Below are 19,715 nucleotides of genomic sequence, written 5' to 3' on the forward strand. Positions count from 1 at the left end.
GTGCATTCAGCCCATTGTCAAATATTAAAATAAAAGAAATGCAGTCACTTGTAACTGGATAAGTATGACAATAATTTACAAAATCAATGAAAAAATTAATAACCCTGGATTCCATTAATTATTTTCATAAAAATTATTTTATGGCTGAGAGTTTCACTTGCTTTAATTTCAAATAGATCCAAGTAAATATTCCTGGCTTTGCTGGCTATTTTACAATAATTTATAGTAACACAGTAATCTTTAGAATAAGTTTTTATTATGAGCCATCACCAACATATACCTCTGCAAACCTACCTCCTCAAAAAGAATGAGAGATGTTGCATTTTTCCTGTTGGGTTCCTCGGCTCCATATTCTTTGACATTTGAATTAGTTGTGTTTGTAGATTTAGTCTGAATAATTTGTTTCTGTTCAAAAAAATTTTTGATCCCTGCATAAATAGAATATTAATATTTTACATAAAATCAACTTTTAATAGAACATTGCATATGTCTAGAGAATAAGTTTAAATTGAAATCCCCTATCAAAACGAAAACAGCCCTGGCTGGTTTAGCTCAGCCGTTAGAGCGTTGGCCCACAGACCAGAGAGTCCCAGGTTCGGTTCCCACTAAGGGCACGGACCTCAGCTACAGTTTGTTCCCGGCCCCACTTGAGGTCGTGTGGGTGCAGCCAGTCGCTGTGTTCTCTCACATTGATGTTTCTCTCTCTCTCCCTCTCACTCTATCTGAAGATGAATATAAAAAGTGTCCTCAAGTGAGAATAAAAATACAAAAACAAAAAACCCCAGAAACAAACATGAAAGTGCGATGGAGGGGGTCAACGAGGGACATCTGTAATACTATTTTTTTTTTATTTACTGATTGATTGATTTTAGAAAGAAAGGAAGGGAGAGAGAGATAGAAACATCGATTGGTCGCCTCCTATATGCCCCTCACTGGGGATTTGGCTCACACACTGGGTGTGTGCCCTGACCAGGAATCAAACTGGCAACCTCTTGGTGTATGGGTCAACACTCAACCACTGGGCCACACCAGCCGGACTGTAATACTCTTTTTTTAAACTCATCTTTATTGTTGAATGTATTACAGATGTTTCTCCCTTTTTTCCCCTTTGACTCCCTCCTCCCCACCCCCACCCCCTCCTGCCTTCCCCACACTATTGTCAGTGTCCATTGGTTATGCCATCTGTAATACTTTCAACTATAAAGATAAATTTTTTTAAAATACTGAAACAAAATATCAAAACTCCTATATATGACATTCAACATAGCTTAAGTTTAATAAGTAGCACTAGGAACTCATGAAATATCATGAGTGATTGATTTTTAGAGACAGAAAGAAATATCAATTTGTTGTTCTACTTCTTTATACGTTCATTGGTTGATTCTTGTGTATGCCCTGACCAAGTATCAAACTCACAACCTTGGTATATCGGGACGACGCTCTAACCAACTGAACTACCAGGCCAGAGCTGATCATATTTTTATGTATCAGGTCCATTAGGATTAAAAATATAAACATTATTTTGTCAATTTAATGTCATACCTTTATTATTATCCAGAAGTTTTCCTATTTCTTCATTATTTTTTGGCTTGGAAGACACTTTAAAGTAATTTGCCAACGTTTTAGGTGGAAGTGCTCGCTTTGGTCCACTATACTGTGGTGATGCTGGAGGAAGTTTCCTTGGTGATGTAACAACTTTCTTAGGGGAAGTTAATTTTTCTGCCAAAAACAAATTACACTTAAAGATAAATATTCTAAAAATTAAACAGAAAGCAAAACTGAGTTATCCACAGTCTATATTTCTACTCTTACCAGTTATAAATAAAAGATATATAAATTTTCTTTTTTTACATTCAAGTACTCAATAGTCAAATATTACTATGTTGTTATTTATTCTATCAGTAGAGAAGGTAAAACCAGTCATTTGGAAAAGACATTCTTTTTCAAAGAAATATACATTCTTTTAAATATATATATACACACTTTTACTGACAGTATTACAGATGTCCCCCATTCTCCCCCTTTGCCCTGTGTTTATTAAAATATACTTCATTGTCAAAATGTATCGGAACCTAGCCCGACCAGTGTGGCTCAGTGGTTGAGCGTCAACCCATGCACCAAGAGGTCACCAGTTCGATTCTCAGTCAGGGCACATGCCCAGATTATGGGCCTGATCTCCAGTGGAAGGCATGCAGGAGGTGGTCAATTGATGTTCTCTCTCATCAATGTTTCTGTCTCTCCCTCTATCTCTAAAGTCATTAAGAAAATAAATAAATAAAATCTTATTTTAAAAAAATGTATCTGAAGCTAAGGATACCCTATATACATTTTGGGGGGGATGACACCCTGTATTCTTTCCTTCTATATATTTTGTTTTTCATTGACTGATTTTAGAGAGAGGGGAGAGGAGAAAGAAACATCGATGTGACAGATAAACATCTGTCACTTGCCTACCATATACACCTGGACCAGGAACTGGACCCTCAATCTGGGTATGTGCCCAGACTAGGGAATAAAACCCATGACTTTTTGGTGTATGAGACAATGCTACAGCCAACTGAGCCACACAGGCCAAGACAATCAATATATTCTTTTTTTTTTTTTTTTTATCCTCACCCGAGGACATTTTTCCATTTTTTGTTCAGGTAGAGTGGGAGGGAGAGAGAGGAACAGAGAGAGAGAGAGAAACATCGACGTGAAGGGAACACATCGAGTGGCTGCCACCTGCACAACCCACCAGGGCCGGGGACAAACTGCAACCGAAGTACGCGCCCCTAGCGGGAACCGAACCCGGGTCTCTCAGGACCGCAGGCCGACGCTCTAACCGCTGAGCCAAACCGGCCAGGGCAATATATTCTTTATAAAGGATTTTCCACCAAAAAATTCAATTCCTGAGACAAAGAGCTCATTTTAGGTCTGGACATCTTATTTTTTTCTTTATTGATTTTTTTCTTTAGAGAGAGAGGAAGGGAGACAAAGAGAGAGATAGAAACATTGATGAGAGAGGACATCGATTGGCCACCTCCTGCATGCCCACACTTGGAATCAGGCCCACAACCTGGACCTGGACACTGACTAGGAATCAATCCAGCAACCACTTGGTCCATGTGTCAATGCTCAACTACTGAGCCATACCGGATGGGCAGGTATGGACATCTTAACAAGCCAGAGAGCAAGGAAAATATCTAACATCACTGGGGCTATGTCAAAAGGACACAGGCCAATAAAAAGCTTTCCTCCTGCCCGGCCAGTGTGGCTCAGTGGTTGAGCATCTATCCATGCACCAAGAGGTCGCCGGTTTGATTCCTGGTCAGGGCACCTGTCCAGGTTGTGGGCACAATCCTCAGTGGGGGGCATAAAGGATGCTGCCAATTGATGTTCTCTCTCATCTATGTTTCTATGTCTCTCTCCCTCCCCCTTCCTCTCTCTCTAAAAAATCAATATAGAAAAAAATTGACTTACAGTCAAGATGGTGGCGCAGGTAAATACAGTATCGCGTCCTCCCACAACCACATCAAAGTTACAAGTAAACTACAGAACCAGCATCATTCAAATCCTGAAAATTGCCCTGGCCGGTTTGGCTCAGCGGTTAGAGCGTCGGCCTGCGGTCCTGAGAGACCCGGGTTCGGTTCCCGCTAAGGGCACGTACCTCGGTTGCAGTTTGTCCCCGGCCCTGGTTGGTCATGCGGGTGGCAGCCACTCGATGTGTCCCTTCACATCGATGTTTCTCTCTCTCTCTCTCTCTCTCTCTCTCTCTCTCTCTCTCCCTCTCTCTCCCTCCCACTCTATCTGAACAAAAAATGGAAAAAATGTCCTTGGGTGAGGATTAAAAAAAAAAAAAAATTTAAAATGGCATGTGTATATGTAGGAACAAAAATAAATGAAAAAATACTAATTATTAAAGATTTTTTTCTTAGATTTTATTTTGTCAAAAGTTTATGATAAAAAAATTAATTTACTTACTTGGTGATTTGCCTATGTTGTAGCTATTAAAAAAACAAGGTTTTTGTGAGTTTACACCTTGCTTGTCTACTTGATGGGACTGAGTTGCTTCCTTCAGTTGAGACAGAATTTGTCTTCCACTGCGCTGAGATGAGGCATTCACTTCAAATATCTATAAAGAAAGAATATATTAAAAAAAGGCAGAATGGTTTGTGTTCTTTTAATTCAAGGGTAATTACTACATCAACATTGTCCCACTGCAGCTATGACTAACCTTAAATCCAAGCTCCTGAGCACAAGCATATACTGCAGCAGTTTTCCCCACTCCTGTTGGCCCTGTGATGAGAACAGTATTGCAAAGACGATTTTCTTCTTCATCTGAACTGCCTTTAAAGTCAGTTCTATCCAACAGATCTGAAAAATTATTCAAATGCATATAAAATGATAATTCCTTAGGCAGCAATTATATCTCACCAAACCCAATGATCAAATCCCACAAATGTCTTGCCAATAAATGCTGGAAATTTCATGTGCCAAAACTAGACACCCATTGTGAAATATGAGTAAGAAATTTTTTTTTTTATTCTCACCCGAGGACATTTTTCCATTTTTTATTCAGACAGAGTGGGAGGAAGAGAGAGAAACATTGACGTGAAAGGGACACATTGAGTGGCTGCCTCCTGTACAACCCATCCAGGGCCAGGGACAAACTGCAACCAAGGTACGTGCCCTTAGTGGGAACCAAACCCGGGTCTCTCTGGACCACAGGCTGACGCTCTAACCGCTGAACCAAAACGGCCAGGGCTGAATAAGAAATTTTATAAAAGTTTTTAGCGAATCTAATCTAAAAATTTTCAATGAAATGGCAAAAATAACTCAAAATACCTTCCTGTTTTTCATCTCTTTTTCCCTTCAAATTCTGTCTTTCTTCCAATTCAGCTCTTCTTTTCCAGTCTTTCAACCAACTGCCATAAGAAAATGTATGTTAATAAAAATAATTCACAGAATATGGACTATATGTGAAAGTGTATTCATTGCAACACTGTTTCTATTAGCCTCCAAAAGGAAAAAGCTGAAAGGACATCAGTAGGGGAAAAGATACATCTTATATGGCACATCCATACAAGAAACCAATACACAGCCATTAAAAAGAACTTAGGTAGCCCAGCCAGTGTGGCTGTGGTTGAGCACTGAACCCATGCACCACGAGATCACCAGTTTGATTTCCTGGTCAGGGCATATGCCCAGGTTGTGGGTTCGATCCCCAGTGGGGGGTCATGCAGGAGGCGGCCAATCAATGTTTTCTCTCATCAATGTTTCTCTCTCCCTCTCCCTTCCTCTCTAGAATCAATAAAGAAAAAGAAAAAAAGAACTTAGGTAGACTGTGATAACATGAAAGATGTCTAATATACAATGCTAAGTATAAGAAAGAGTAAGCTCTAGTCTGGAGCTAGACTACCTGAGTTTAAATTCTAGCTCTATCACTTAGTTCTGTGACCTTAAACAAATTAGGCCTCTCTAGGCCTAATTCCTCATCTATGAGATAACAACTGTATTTATACCCTCATGCTATTGTTCTAAGGATTAAATGAGCTCAATAAGTACTTGGAACAGTGCCAAACTCAAGGTTAACTCTTATTATGGGTTACAGTTCCTTATATGAAATGCTTTGGGCCAAGTGGGTTTTAGAATTCAAAGTTCTTCAGCTATTAGAAAGGTAACTGGGAATATATACAACGTATTACATAATATTCCTAAAGAGGTCTGTGAAAGTACATCCATAATCACTTAATATTTGTATTTTTAAAAATGTTCCAACTCCTGCAAGTGAGAGCAATAAAAGACCACAATACATTTTATGTAATCAAGTTAATATACTTTCAGTTTTCAGAACTTTTTGAATGTGAGAACTGTAGACAAAGCATAATGGATTTGAATTAGTAGTAATATGATCCCTTTTGTTAGGAAAGAAGGAACTAACATATGCATAAATTTTTTTCTGGAAGGTTTTATAAGAAACCTTTAATAGTGGTTTACCTCTAGGGAGAATAGAAGGATATTTATTTAATATTCTTGTTTTTATTTTTCCTTTTATTAAGATTTTACCAAGTAACATATTACTTTATAATTATAACACAGATTTTAGAATAAATAGAATTTCAAAAACACTAGATCCATTAACTATTTCTCAATTTTACCAACCTATGTAACTTTTTTATAGCTAGCTCATTGCCTATGAGTTCACAGGAGTTCTGAGGTTGATACTTTTCTGTCCAAAGCATGTCTTCAGTTCCAGAATCTAAAGCAAAAAATATACATTAAAATATTTGTTCCTTGACATAAACATATATTCTTAGACATTTATATTAGTTTCATGTATCAATAACTATTTGTACAAATATTTATATTTACAAAATGCCAAATAGCTAATTTCAAAACTTAATTATTACATTTAAATAATTAATAAATTCTTCACATCAAATTTCTCCATAAAATGACCATAAAGTGAGGTTTAAAAGTATATATTTAAATTTTTAATAATTCCAGAAACATGAAAAATAATTCTTACCATAAAAAATAATCTCAAGAACAAAGACACCACAATTTTAGTGGAGCCTCTTTTGACCACTGAAAAATGTCCAACTAAGCCCTGGCCAGTGTTGCTCAGTGGTCAGAGCATCGGCCCATGCACTGAAGGGTCTCAGGTTTGATTCCTGGTCAAGGGCACATACCTGGGTTGCAGGTTCAATCTTGGCCATGGTCCGGGTGTGTGTGGGAGGCAACCAATCGATGTGTCTCTTTCACATCGATGTTTCTCTCTCTCTCTCCCCTTCCTGCCCTCCCTTACTACTCTCACTAAAAAAAAATTTAATCAATGAAAAACATATACTCAGGTAAAGATTAATAAAACAAACAAAAAAAGTGTCCAACTAAGTCATCCAGTTTAAATGAAGAGATATGTTATACTCCCTGTTGAGAACATTGTATGTTGTAAAGATGCCAATTCACTCCAAATTAATCTATAAAGTAATGCAAAATCACACCCCAATGGGATTTAGGAAGGTAAGGGAATCTATCATTTAGTAGAGTAGATGCATAAAATTTTTTTAGAAATGATAGAAGACTTGCTATACAAATATCAAAACATACTCTAAAGCAACATAAATAGATGAATTAATCAATTCAATAGTATACTTTGAAAAAGTAAATACCTTGAATGGGAATATGTCAGAAATATGAGAAACAGGCATAAACTAATATGTATAGTATGATCCCCAGTTTTTAAAAAGCATATGTATTTATAGAGGCACAGAAAAATCAAAGACCAAATACCAATTTGTTAATTTGGTTATCTATAAGACAGTTCTTATACATACATACATATTGTTTGAATTTGCAATGAGCACATACTAAAAGAGAGGGGAAGTGGCAGGTTAACAAAAAAGTTCTAGGACCAGGGGGAGAAAAACTGATTTACCAGGAATAGAGGACATTTCTGATACAGACACTTTGTCATCATCTGTTATCAAAACATTGGAATCTTCCACTGCTCCTGTTTCCACTTTACATGTGGGACTCAAAGCAGTTTGTTTCTTCCTGCATGTTTTAGAATATAGACTTTTGGAAGAATCTAGCTTTATCCCAGTGTAGTTGTTTTTTTGAAGTTCTTTTGGTTTTCCATTTATCTTTTCTGGATTTTCTGAATACTCATTTGTTTTCCTTCTTTTTGACTTATGATTTTCGGATTCCACTCGTTTCCTTTTGGTTTCTTTCGGATTGACTCGAGACTCTAGCTGTGGACGTTCTATTTGGGGAATAATAGAAATGCATGTGCTTACTAATCAAAAAAGTTTAATACACAATAATCTTAGTATTTCAAAATATCCAACTGTCTTACTATGAAATGAAAGGCAAGAGTCAAATGTTGCATACTGAAAGAAAGCTGAATATATTGTTATTTAGACTGCGTTTATACAAGCTATTTAAGTTCAAATTATCTCATTTAAGACTTTCCTTAAGTGAATTATTAACAGCTGTCTTGAGGTTGGCATCTCTGGAAGCTGGCAGGGGCTAACACTACATTGCACAAGATGCTTTACTTCAGTTGAATAAATTCTCCCTGCCAACCATAAGCAATGTTCTCTTCATGATGACCACTCCCAAGGATCAATGGCTAACTCTTAGTGCTCTCAAAAGTGAAATTTTAGCCCTGGCCGGTCTGGCTCAGTGGTTGGAGTATTGGCCTCCGGACCAGAGTCCCAGGTTCCCACTAGGGGCACGTACCAAAAAAAAAAAAGTGAAATTTTAATATGATAGTAAATATCACTAACCTTGTTTACAATGACATTCAGAGAGTACTTGGTGCTCAGTTCGTTTTTTTAGAAGCAAAGGAAAATATTTACTCAAGGAAAACTCAGGATTTGACCACCTAATTTCCTCCAGCAAAAGATTTCTTACTTCTTCAGTAAAATCCTTCCTTCTCCCCATAAACTGAAATAAAGAATAAAATACTCAATAACTGACCCACATTGTCTATTAACATTAAACACAATATTACCAACTACTTTGTCCATAAGTTGATAATAGCTTTAGTCACTAAACGTAACCTTGATGGAAATGTCACAAATACGATCCTGATGGCAACAAGCTGCACTTGCACAGCTTCCGAAGGACTTTGTTCCACTGTTCTCTGTTACAACTAATTGTACTTCACATATTTACTAGGTTGTAATGCTGACTTATAAAGTATCTGAATGTACTATACAATGTAATCTTTAGAAACTGGCTATTCTTAATTCTTAAAAGGTTTTATAGCTCTATGAGTATTTAAAAGAGTATGTACTTAAGCTGGGATTTATTTTTTAAATTGAACTCTGGAGAAAAATAAACTTCAGGATACAATAATAGATGTCCAAAATTGTTTTCCTCTAAAAGATATGAAACACTCAACAATGGATGCACTATCTAATACTTACCATAACAGCAGAATTATTGCTTTTCAAATTTGAGTTCAATGTTGAAAATTCACCCAGAGCAATAACACGTTTTGAGAGATCTACTTTGGTATTCAATTGTTTATGTTTAGTTAAGAAAGGACAAGTGGGTGGTTTCAAATGCCACAAATGGCACCCTAAAGAAAAACAGAAAAATGGTTTTAATTACCCTCATTCACATACTATCCATTTATCAAATGCCAGCTATATAAACATGAAAAGACTTGACAACAACTAAATAGTTAACACAAAAGTATAAAAACTCAGAGTACACAGGGAACAAAATCTTCACCTCCAACAAATACAGTTAATACCAATTACCTAGTCTTTCCCCCAATTGTTAAAAATATGCAAATATCTGAAAATTTTCTTCTCTTTTTAAATCAACCTTTCTACTCATGGTAAAAATTTCAGGGTCAGTTTACATCCTAGTTTCAAATTTAAACTCTGAAGTCAGACCTGGATTCAAATCCAGCCTCTTCCACTTATTAGCTAGGTGAGTGTGGGCAAGATCCTAAACCTTAGTTTTTCCATATGTAAAGTGGGAGTGACCATTGTAATACTCAATGTTCTAGAGTTGTTATGGAAATTAAACTAGACATGCATACAGAGTGCTTGGCACAATGCTGAACAATAGTTAAGTGTTCACTAACTCTTAAGGTTCTAAGAGACAGAGATGCTCTCTGCACTTTCCTCATCTGCTCATCTACCAATAGATAAGCTAAGATTTACAGTAGCACACTTCTGAGAATGGGTTTGTCAAAATCGGGGGGTGGGAAACCATGACTAATTTCTATAGTTGAACATACTATTAGAAAATACTGTAAAACTCCACACAGCCACACTTGACTGACAAAAAAAGGAAAGAAAATACTATAAAAGCCCTGGCCAGGTAGTATAGTTAGTTAGAGTGTTGTCTCGATATGCCAAGGTTGCAGGTTCAAACAATCCCGGATCAGGGCATATACAAGAATCAACCAATGCCCTGGCTGGTTTGGCTCAGCAGTTAGAGAGTCAGCCCATGGACCAAAGAGTCGCAGGTTCGATTACGGTCAAGGGCAAGTGCCTTGTTTGTGGTTGTCACCAGCCCTGGTCAGGGTTGTGCTGAAGGCAACCGGTCGATATGTCCCTTTCATGTCAATGTTTCTCCCTTTCGTTCTCCCTTTCTTTCTTTCTTTCTCTCTCTCTCTCTCTCTCTCTCTCTCTCTCTCCCTCCCTCCCTCCCTCTCCCCCCCCTCCCATTCTAACTAAAGATAAATAGAAAAATATCCTCGGTGAGGAGTAAAAATAAAAAAGAATCAACCAATGATCTCTCTATCAAATCAGTAAATAAAAAAATTTTAAATATTATATAAAGCTAAAGAAGTAAAAAATAACAAGAAAAGCTTCAGCAACTGAATGGCCAGTGGCCGAGTTAGAAAAAAAGAAAAAGTAGAATATTATTACAAAGATGGGTTGGAAGTTCATACAAATGAGAGGCTGAGCGAAACTCAAAAAATTAATCAAGGTAAGCCCTGGCCGGTGTGGCTCAGTGGTAAGATCATCGGCCCAAGAACCAAAGTGTCTCGGGTTTGAATCCTGATCAAGGGCACATACCTGGGTTGCAGGTTCGATCCCTGGCCCCAGTCAGGGCACATGTACGAGGCAACCAATCAATGTGTCTCTCTCACATCAATGTTTCTCTTTCTCTCTTTCCTCTCCCCCCTTCCCTTCTACTCTCTCTAAAAATCAATGAAAAAAATATCCTCAGGAAAGGATTAAAAAAGTATCAAGGTTAGAAACATAAAAGGAGCCCTGGCCGGTTTGGCTTAGCAGTAGAGCGTTGGCCTACAGTCCAGAGAGACCCGGGTACGTTCCTGTTAAGAGCATGTACTTCAGTTGCAGTTTGTCCCCGGTCCTGGTTGGGTCGTGCGGGTGGCAACCACTCGATGTTCCCTTTCGTGTCGATGTTTCTCTCTTTCTCTCCCACCCCACTCTATCTGAACAAAAAATGGAAAAATGTCCTCGGGTGAGGATAAAAAAAAGAAAAAAGGAAAAGAAAGAGAACAGGACATAGTGTACATTTCATGATAGAAGGAATGCACTTAAACAAACCACAAAGCCAGTTGAGGAAAGTATAACTTTTTGTGCTGACAAAAATAACTCTAGGTAGAAACAATGACAACATAAAGCTATAAGGTTTCATATATTACCAGCAATTAAAAATGATGTAAGTAAAGTAAGACTGTAGTTGCTACAGCATTAGAATCCAAACAGAATTAGGTTATGGTCAAATTAATACCACCATATAAGAAAGAGGATTGTACAAACAGCTTGCTCTTTTTTTCTTTTATCCTCACCTGAGGACATTTATCCATTTTTTGTTCAGATAGAGTGGGAGGGAGGGGGAGAGAGAGAAACATCGACGTGAAAGAGACACATCGAGTGGCTGCCACCTACACAACCAACCAGGGCCAGGGACAAACTGCAACCGAGGTACGCGCCCTTAGCGGGAACCAAACCTGGGTCTCTCTGGTCTGCGGGCCAACGCTCTAACCGCTTAGCCAAAACGGCCAGGGCACAGCTTGCTCTTGTGCACAGTGCACGTGAGAATAAGGTGAACAAGGGCAATGAAGCACTGCTACTTGTTATCTATTCCAGAAAATATTTCCCAAACAGCAAAAGCTGTTCTGGAAAGGAGACAAAAGAGTTCCCCAAACATTCAACATTAGCTTGGACTAGAACAGGGCTGGAACTCCTGCGAGAAATTCTTAGAGATGATCTGTTCACACAAAAGCTCTAATTTCAGAAGAATGGCCTTCCTTTTAAAACATAACGCCTCTCTGGAGAATAATATGCACTTAAGGTCCTGAACACATGTGCCTGCTGTCCCCTGGCATAAGGGGTAAAGGCTTTGGCTTTCTTGCCCCCAGTCGCCATCCTCAGTAAAGTGAGTCCATGGCCCAGGAAGAGACTTTAAATTCCCACTAAAATCACTATAAGAATTACATTAAACCTTAGCCTCATCTTAAACCAACTTACATAGTTTCATATTACATCTAACATTTTCACAGTAAATATTCAACAATAATGGACAAGCTTACCATCATCTTTTTGTTGTACATGAACAACTCTCTGGAAACTGGTACTCACTGCATTGTACACATCTAATGTAGCAGATTTCTTTGCAATTTGTCGTTTCAACAAATCTGGCAGACCGCTCATTAGAAAGTCACGCTTTGCTTTAAGTTGCATATCACAATCCTGAGATCTTTCAGATGTGCCTTGACTTTTAAGAAAATGATGTGAAAAGGAAAGCTAAGGTTATAAAAACTTAAAAAAATAAACTATCTATAAAATAAATACCTTTTAATTTAATTTGAAAATATTTAATCAGCTAAGATATTAGCTGGTCAAATTCTTGTTTGCTTATCATAAAAACAAAAGTCTGTCAGTGTTAAGAAGTTAAACAAGTATATATAAAATAAAAACAAAGGACATCAGCCAAAATGTTAACAGGGGCTATTTTGGGGTGGTAGGCAATTTTTCTTTTCTTTTCTTTTTTTTTTAAAGCATTTATACATATAAAATCAGAAAACAGCAAGTCTCTATAGCACAATCAGTTAGTGCATTTGGTAGTTAACCAAAAAATTAGTGGTTACATACAGTCCACCCAGGGACTCCTCTCACATTCTTAGAAGGCAAAATCCTTCACATCTTTGTCCTCCACACATTCTCTCTCAGCTGTTACTGGAGAGGGGCCCTCTACTACTACATTCTTGGCCCTGGCCAGGTAGCTCAGTTGATTAGAGCATAATCCTGATACGTACTCCAAGGTTGCGGGTTTGATCTCCAGTCAGGGCACATACAAGAATCAACCAATGAGCCCTGGCCAGTTTGGCTCAGCAGTTAGAGCACTGGCCCGCAGACCAATGAGTCGTGGGTTCAATTCCAGTCAAGGGCACGTACCTTGGTTGCGGTTCATCCAAGGCCCTGGTTGGGGTTGTGCAGGAGGCAGCCAGTCAATGTGTCTCTCTCACATCGATGTTTCTCTCTCTCTCCCTTTCTTCCTCTCTCTCCCTCCCACTCTATCTGAACAAAAAATGAAAAATATCCTTGAGTGAGGATTAAAAAAAAGAAAAAGACTCAACCAATGAATACATAAATAAGTGGAACAACAAATTGATGTTTCTCTCTTTCTCCCTTCCTCTCTCTCAATTTTAAAAAATCAGTGGCATATTTCAAAAAGTTAATACAAGAACTTCTAATATAATATTATTTCCAATATAATAGCAGGAACATTATTCTTAATAGCAGACGCCCTTAGTATTAATGCCTACCTTCATGTTGTAAATCATAGGATTCTTGACTTCAATGGAGGCAGAGGATGGGATGCTAGAGTAATAGAGGGGGAAAGAGTGTGATGGTGGTGTGTCACGGCTTGTACACCCTTTCTAGCCTGTCATATATAGGAGAATTGTAATATTCTCTATAAACAGAAATTTGGGTTGGTAATTAAAAAGAGGCTACAAAAACTTCTATTTTCCTTTTCTGTTTGAGAGAAATGAGGGAAAGATGAAATCTAAAGCCAGATTGCAGGAATTAATCTTAGAAAAGTAGGAGGTAAGGAGGAAAACATAGGTGAAATTGTAATAAATTAGTATGTACCTATAGCAGAAAGTAAACTATATGGGAAAGGGTACAAGGCACTAATATAAAATATACAGCCCTGGCCGGTTCGGCTCAGCGGTTGGAGCGTCGGCCTGCGGTCCAGAGAGACCCGGGTTCAGTTCCCGCTGGGGGCACGTGCCTCGCTTGCAGTTTGTCCCCGGCCCTGGTTGGTCGTGCGGGTGGCAACCACTTGATGTGTCCCATCACATCGATGTTTCTCTCTCTCTCTCTTCCTCTCTCTCCCTCCCGCTCTATCTGAACAAAAAATATATATATACATATATATGTATTATATATGCTTTACAATACGTATATATTATATACACAGATATAGTTGGGGTATGTGTGTGTTATTTACCTAGCATGCGCATATATGTTATTACCTAGCTTTATCTGCTGAGACAGCCCAGAAGCACTGATGCCTCAGGAGCAGTGAATAAAGCAAGTACCTAGATCTTATTTTCTAAATACCACCCTCCACAAAGAGGAATCAGGGCTCCTTGGAGAAAAGGCTGAGTACAGAGCTGGGGCAGGGCAAATAAAAGATGAGCCTGGAACATCTTCCCGTTCCAGGAAGTAAGAAATGCTCAATAAATGATGGGGACAAGTCAAAGGAACATAGAAACCATGCTGAAGGGCTTACACTGGCTAAATTAGAAACAATTTGAGCATCAAAATAAATAACATTAATGGACTAAAACCCACTGAATAAAATAGGAATCCGTGAGTAAAAGAATAAATAGATACATAAAAGGAGATGGAAAAGCAGCCAACTAACAAATAGAGAAAGAATAACTGCGATAATTAATCACCACTTAACAACGAGCACAGTGTGGTTGATTCAGCCCTGGCCGGTTTGGCTCAGTGGTTAAAACATCAGCCTGCGGTCCAGAGACAGTATGGTTGATTCAGGTGGAAGTCATCAATGTTAAGCCTAAACACTGGAGGTTTGATGAGGAACAAGATATGGGCTTTCTTTTTTTTTTTTTTTTCCTCACCCGAGGACATTTTTCCATTTTTCGTTCAGGTAGAGTGGGAGGGAGAGAGAGGAACAGAGAGAGAGAGAGAGAAACATCGATGTAAAAGGAACACATCGAGTGGCTGCCACCCGCACAACAAACCAGGGCCGGGGACAAACTGCAACCGAAGTACAGTACGTGCCCTTAGTGGGAACCGAACCCAGGTCTCTCCGGACCGCAGGCCGACGCTCTAACCGCTGAGCCAAACTGGCCAGGGCGATATGGGCTTTCTCTCTGGACCGCAAGCCAACACTCCAACCGCTAAGCCAAACTGGTCAGGGCAATACTGGCTTTCTCTTAGAACATTTTTCCCACAAAATATTAATCGATTTCATAGGGAAAAGGGTGAATTTAAGGTGACTGGTGAATTAAAATCTGACTGGTATCAACATGTCCAACTCATCAAGGTTAACATCACCAGTGGTACAATGTGTCAATGTCATATCTGCCTCAGTGATACATTGAGAACTCCTCACAAGAATGTATGAACCGACGCCGTCAACAAATCATCAAACAAGTGTTGGCGAGGGTGTGGAGAAAAGGGGACTCTAGTGTACTGCTGGTGGGAATGCAGACTGGTGCAGCCACTATGGAAAACAATATGGTGTTACCTCAAAAAATTAAAAATTGAACTTCCATTTGACCCAGTGATCCCGCTTCTAGGAATATACCCTAAGAAGCCTGAAACACCAATCAGGAAGAATATATGTACCCTCATGTTCACAGCAGCACTATTTACAATAGCTAAGATCTGGAAACAGCCCAAGTGTCCATCAGTAGACGAATGGATAAAAAAGCAGCGGTACATATACACAACGGAGTACTATGCAGCTATAAGAAAGAAAGATCTCTTATCCTTTGAGACGACATGGAGGGACCTGGAAAGTATTATCCTAAGTGAAATAAGCCAAGCAGAAAAAGACAAATACCACATGATCTCACTTATATATGGAATATAATGAACATAACAGTCTGAGGAATACAGTAGACCCAGAAACATGGAAGTAGGGCACAGACTGACATCCCTCAGAAGAGGGGGTGGGGGTGGGAGGAGCTAAACCACAGAACTTATATGCATGTCCAATAGACATGGACAACAAAGCCAGGGACAGGGCAGGGGTGGGGTGGGGAGTGGGGGTGCCAATGGGGTAAAAAATGAGAAACATCAGTAACAAAAAAATTAATTTAAAAAAAAAAAGAAGAAGAAGAACGTATGACCGAGTCTGGTCATGAGGCAATCTCAGTCAGACCCAGGTTAAAGATCATCTTAAAATATATAAGGTCTGCGCTTTTTGTTGTTGTTAATCCTCACCTAAGAATATTTTTTCATTAATTTTTAGAGACAGTGGCAGGGAGGGAGAGAAACATCAATGTAAGACATTTTGATTGGTTGCCTCATGCATAACCCTGACTGGGGCAGGGGTTGAACCTGCAACCCAGGTAAATGCGTGCCCTTGACCAGAATTGAATCCAAGACCCTTCAGTCTCTAAACACTGAGCTAAACTACCCAGGGCTGGTCTGCACTTTTTCTTTTTTTTGTGGTATGTGCCCCTAATGGGAACTGAACCCGGGACTCTCTGGTCCACAGGCCGACACTCAACCACTGAGCCAAACTGGCCAGGGCTGGTCTGCACTTTTTAATAAAAGTGATCAAACCCTAGCTGGGTGGCTCATTTGATTAGAGCAGTGTCCCATACACCAAAAGGCTGTGGGCTCAATTCCCAGTCAGGGCACAAACTTAGGCTGCAGCTCGATCCCCAGTCTAGACACATACAGGAGGCAACTGATTGATTTTTCTCTCTCACATCAATGTTCTCTCTCTCTCTTAAAATCAATAAAGCCCTTTCCGGTATGGCTCAGTTGGTTGAGCAACTCCCCATGCACCTAAGGATTGTTGGTTCCATTCCTCATCAGGGTATATACCTGGGTTGTAGGCTTAATCCCCCAATAGGGTGCATGCAGGAGGTGGCCAATCGATGTTCTCTCTCATCGACATTTCTTTTTTGTATCCTCACCCGAGGACATTTTTCCATTTTTTGTTCAGATAGAGTGGGAGGGAGAGAGAGGAAGAGACAGAGAGAGAAACATCGACATGAAAGGAACACATCGAGTGGTTGCCACCCGCATGACCCATCTAGGGCCGGGGAAAAACTGCAACCGAGGTACGCACCCTTAGCAGAAACCGAACCTGGGTCTCTCTGGACCGCAGGCTGACGCTCTAATCACTGAGCCAAATCGGCCAGGGCTCATCGACATTTCTATCTCTTTCTCCCTCTCCCTTCCTCTCTCTCTCAAATCAATACAGGAAAAAAAAATTTTTTTTTAAAGATTTGTGCAGTTCAGCCGGTGTAGCTCAGTGGTTGAGTGCTGACCCATGCACCAAGAGGTCGCCAGTTCGATTCCTGGTCAGGACACATGCCCAGGCAGTGGGCTCAATCCCCAGTGCGAGGCATGCAGGAGGTAGCCATTTGATGTTCTCTCTCATCGATGTTTCTATCTCTCCCTCTCCCATCCTCTCTCTCTAAATATCAATAAAGGAAAAAAAAATTTTTTTAATAAAATAAAAAGATTTGTGCATTTAACAATATGTAACTATATGTCAATAAAATTGAAACAAGAAAAAAATAATCTGAACACATAATGTCCTTAAATTTGTTCTTCTTCTATCATGCCATCCACTCACAAAGAACAGAACTTACATGTTATCCTTACACCTTCCTCTCCCCTACCCCAACTCTAATTAATCATCAAAGGTTTTTAAACTTATCTCCTAAATGTTTTCATACATCATTTCCAACACCTGAGTCCATACTTCCATCATCTCGCATCTGGACTCCTGCATCCACTCTAAGCCCTCCTCTATTTCATTCTTTATACAATAGCCAAATTAATCCAGTAGTCAGATTAAACTTTTAAAATCCAAATGTCCATAATCATTTTTAAAACCCTGATTGGACTGGCATCCACCTCTCCAACTTAATCTCACATTCCTCTCACCCCAGCTCTCTATGCTCAAGTCATACGGGCATTCTTTCAATCTTCTATATTTACCATGCTCCATCCAGCTACAGGGACTGTGCATAGACTGTTCCCTCTGGCTTGAACACTGTTCCTCCCCCATGAACTCCTGCTTATTCTTTAATTCAGGTGTCATTTCCTCAGCAAAGCCTTTCTTTACAAGACCAAATTTATTTAATATAAACTTTTTATCTCTCCTTAGTACAACTGTAACATTTCATTTTTTGGCCCAATTAATGCTTAATCATAGCTTGTCTTTCCTCTAGAGCAGTGGTTCTCGACCTTCTTAATGCCGCAACCCTTTAATACAGTTCCTCATGTTGTATGGGGGCATATCTGAATGTGGGCAGACCCGCCTGGAGATAGATAGAGGAGCAGAGTCTCGGTTCCTAAGACCATTGGAAACATGTGTTTTCCGTTGGTCTTAGACGACCAACAGGTTGAGAACCGCTGCTCTAGAGAGTATAAGCCTCATGAGGACAGGGAATGTGTCTTGTTTTGTTCCCCATAATATTCCTAATACCAAAAACAGTGCCTGGTACATAGTAGGTATTTAATCATTTACTGAATAAGTTCATAATCAACTTTTTGGTATTTTTGGTTTGCCTGTTTATTTTTCCACTATTTTGTCTAAAGATAGCCACAAAATGTTTGCAAAAAAAAAAAAAACAAAAAAAACAAGATCTTCAAATCCCGTTGTAGCATTGTCAATATTGTCATCTTTTAAAACAAACTTATTAAAGCTTCAAATGATCATTTACATGCTTTCTCATCAACGTAAATGAATCAATACACAATACATTCCATAAAACATTTTGGTATTTAAAAATTTATACTGGACTGACCTGCTTGCATCAAAACCAAGGCTAGGATCAGTTGTTTTATCAGCCTTTCTGGTAAATAAAGGAGCAACTTTCATTTTTCCTTAAAAAAATAAATACTTAGGTTAGTATTAATGTTCATCATCTCCATTTTCCTCCAGCTACTTTAAAAATTATATCTCCACTTTTTTAAACTTTTAAAAAACTTAACTCCTTAAAAATTTCTTTTAACTAAAAACAAATCTATGTAATGATCTGGCCTCTCAACCTGGCAATATCAATATCAGAATCTCTTGAAGAACAAAATTTTTTTAAACTACAGATTCCCACAATCCACCTCTGGAAATTCTTAGTTAATATGTCTATAAAAGGGAATAAAAATTTAATTTAAAAAAAAATTTATTCAGATGATATTGATGATTAGTCAGGTTTGGGAACCACTCACTTAACTGAGGATAAACAAATACACAGAAATGTGGTAACTTAAAATATGGTCAGTTACCCTTTGCAAAATCTTCACTACATTATAACTTTACTTACTAAAATAGAAATAATACTTAATACAATTAAAACTTTATATTTTATAAGAGATTAAATTTAAATGAAAGCATTCAGAACAATATCATACCCCCAAAACATTCAAATATTCATCATAAATGTTATCAAATCTGATTACCAGGTACATTTTTAGGAGGCTTGTTAGGTTTTTTTCCTAACACATCATTTAGACACTGAAGTTTCTTCTGATCTGTCTCAGGATGCTTTAAAGAAGTAGGACTTGAATTTATTATTACAGAGTCCTATGACAAAACAAGAGAAGAATGTTTAAAATGTCGTATAAAAAATAAAAATATGTCATATAACTAATGTCATTAAAATTTCAAAAGGATTGTAATGCTAAAAGCCATAGACAAGATAATTACATTAGTAACTCCTTACATCTCCCCATCATGAGACAACAAAACTGGAAAAAAAAAAGTAAAAATTGCACCATCTGGGGAGAAATGAATAATTTAGTTTAATTAGAGCCAAAAGTTTGTATATGAGGAAGGGTGGTGTTTTGAGAAAGGGGAAGTGCTAGTTCAGCCTATAAGGATCTTGAATGGCTTGATAAGAATTCAGATTACATTCTGTAGGCAAAAGAGAGCCAAAGACTTTTAAAGCAGAAATAATAATGACATTCTTCCTACCACCTCAAGGTGTCCTTTCAACTTTATAGTAGTTTCCTTCTCCCAATCCAAACAACAAAATAGGACAGAGTTTTTTTTTT

At 38.5% G+C, this 19,715-nt stretch overlaps 1 protein-coding gene across 3 annotated transcripts in view; it reads right to left on the minus strand.

The window, feature by feature from the left end:
* ATAD5 (ATPase family AAA domain containing 5) overlaps positions 1–19,715 on the minus strand; it is a 49,497-nt gene that overhangs the window by 14,949 nt on the left and 14,833 nt on the right. For all 3 annotated transcript variants that reach the window (XM_036268947.1, XM_036268946.1, XM_036268948.1), the window contains 12 exons: positions 19,122–19,245; positions 18,470–18,548; positions 12,020–12,204; positions 8,919–9,073; positions 8,274–8,433; positions 7,421–7,747; positions 6,145–6,241; positions 4,828–4,907; positions 4,217–4,356; positions 3,964–4,114; positions 1,543–1,719; positions 295–428 (listed from right to left, as the gene is read on the minus strand). In XM_036268947.1, the coding sequence (XP_036124840.1) occupies positions 295–428; positions 1,543–1,719; positions 3,964–4,114; positions 4,217–4,356; positions 4,828–4,907; positions 6,145–6,241; positions 7,421–7,747; positions 8,274–8,433; positions 8,919–9,073; positions 12,020–12,204; positions 18,470–18,548; positions 19,122–19,245 (1,809 nt within the window). The remainder of the gene's footprint in view (positions 1–294; positions 429–1,542; positions 1,720–3,963; positions 4,115–4,216; positions 4,357–4,827; positions 4,908–6,144; positions 6,242–7,420; positions 7,748–8,273; positions 8,434–8,918; positions 9,074–12,019; positions 12,205–18,469; positions 18,549–19,121; positions 19,246–19,715) is intronic.

This window comes from Molossus molossus, unplaced genomic scaffold, assembly GCF_014108415.1.
Source record: "Molossus molossus isolate mMolMol1 unplaced genomic scaffold, mMolMol1.p scaffold_m16_p_19, whole genome shotgun sequence".
NCBI lineage: Eukaryota > Metazoa > Chordata > Mammalia > Chiroptera > Molossidae > Molossus > Molossus molossus.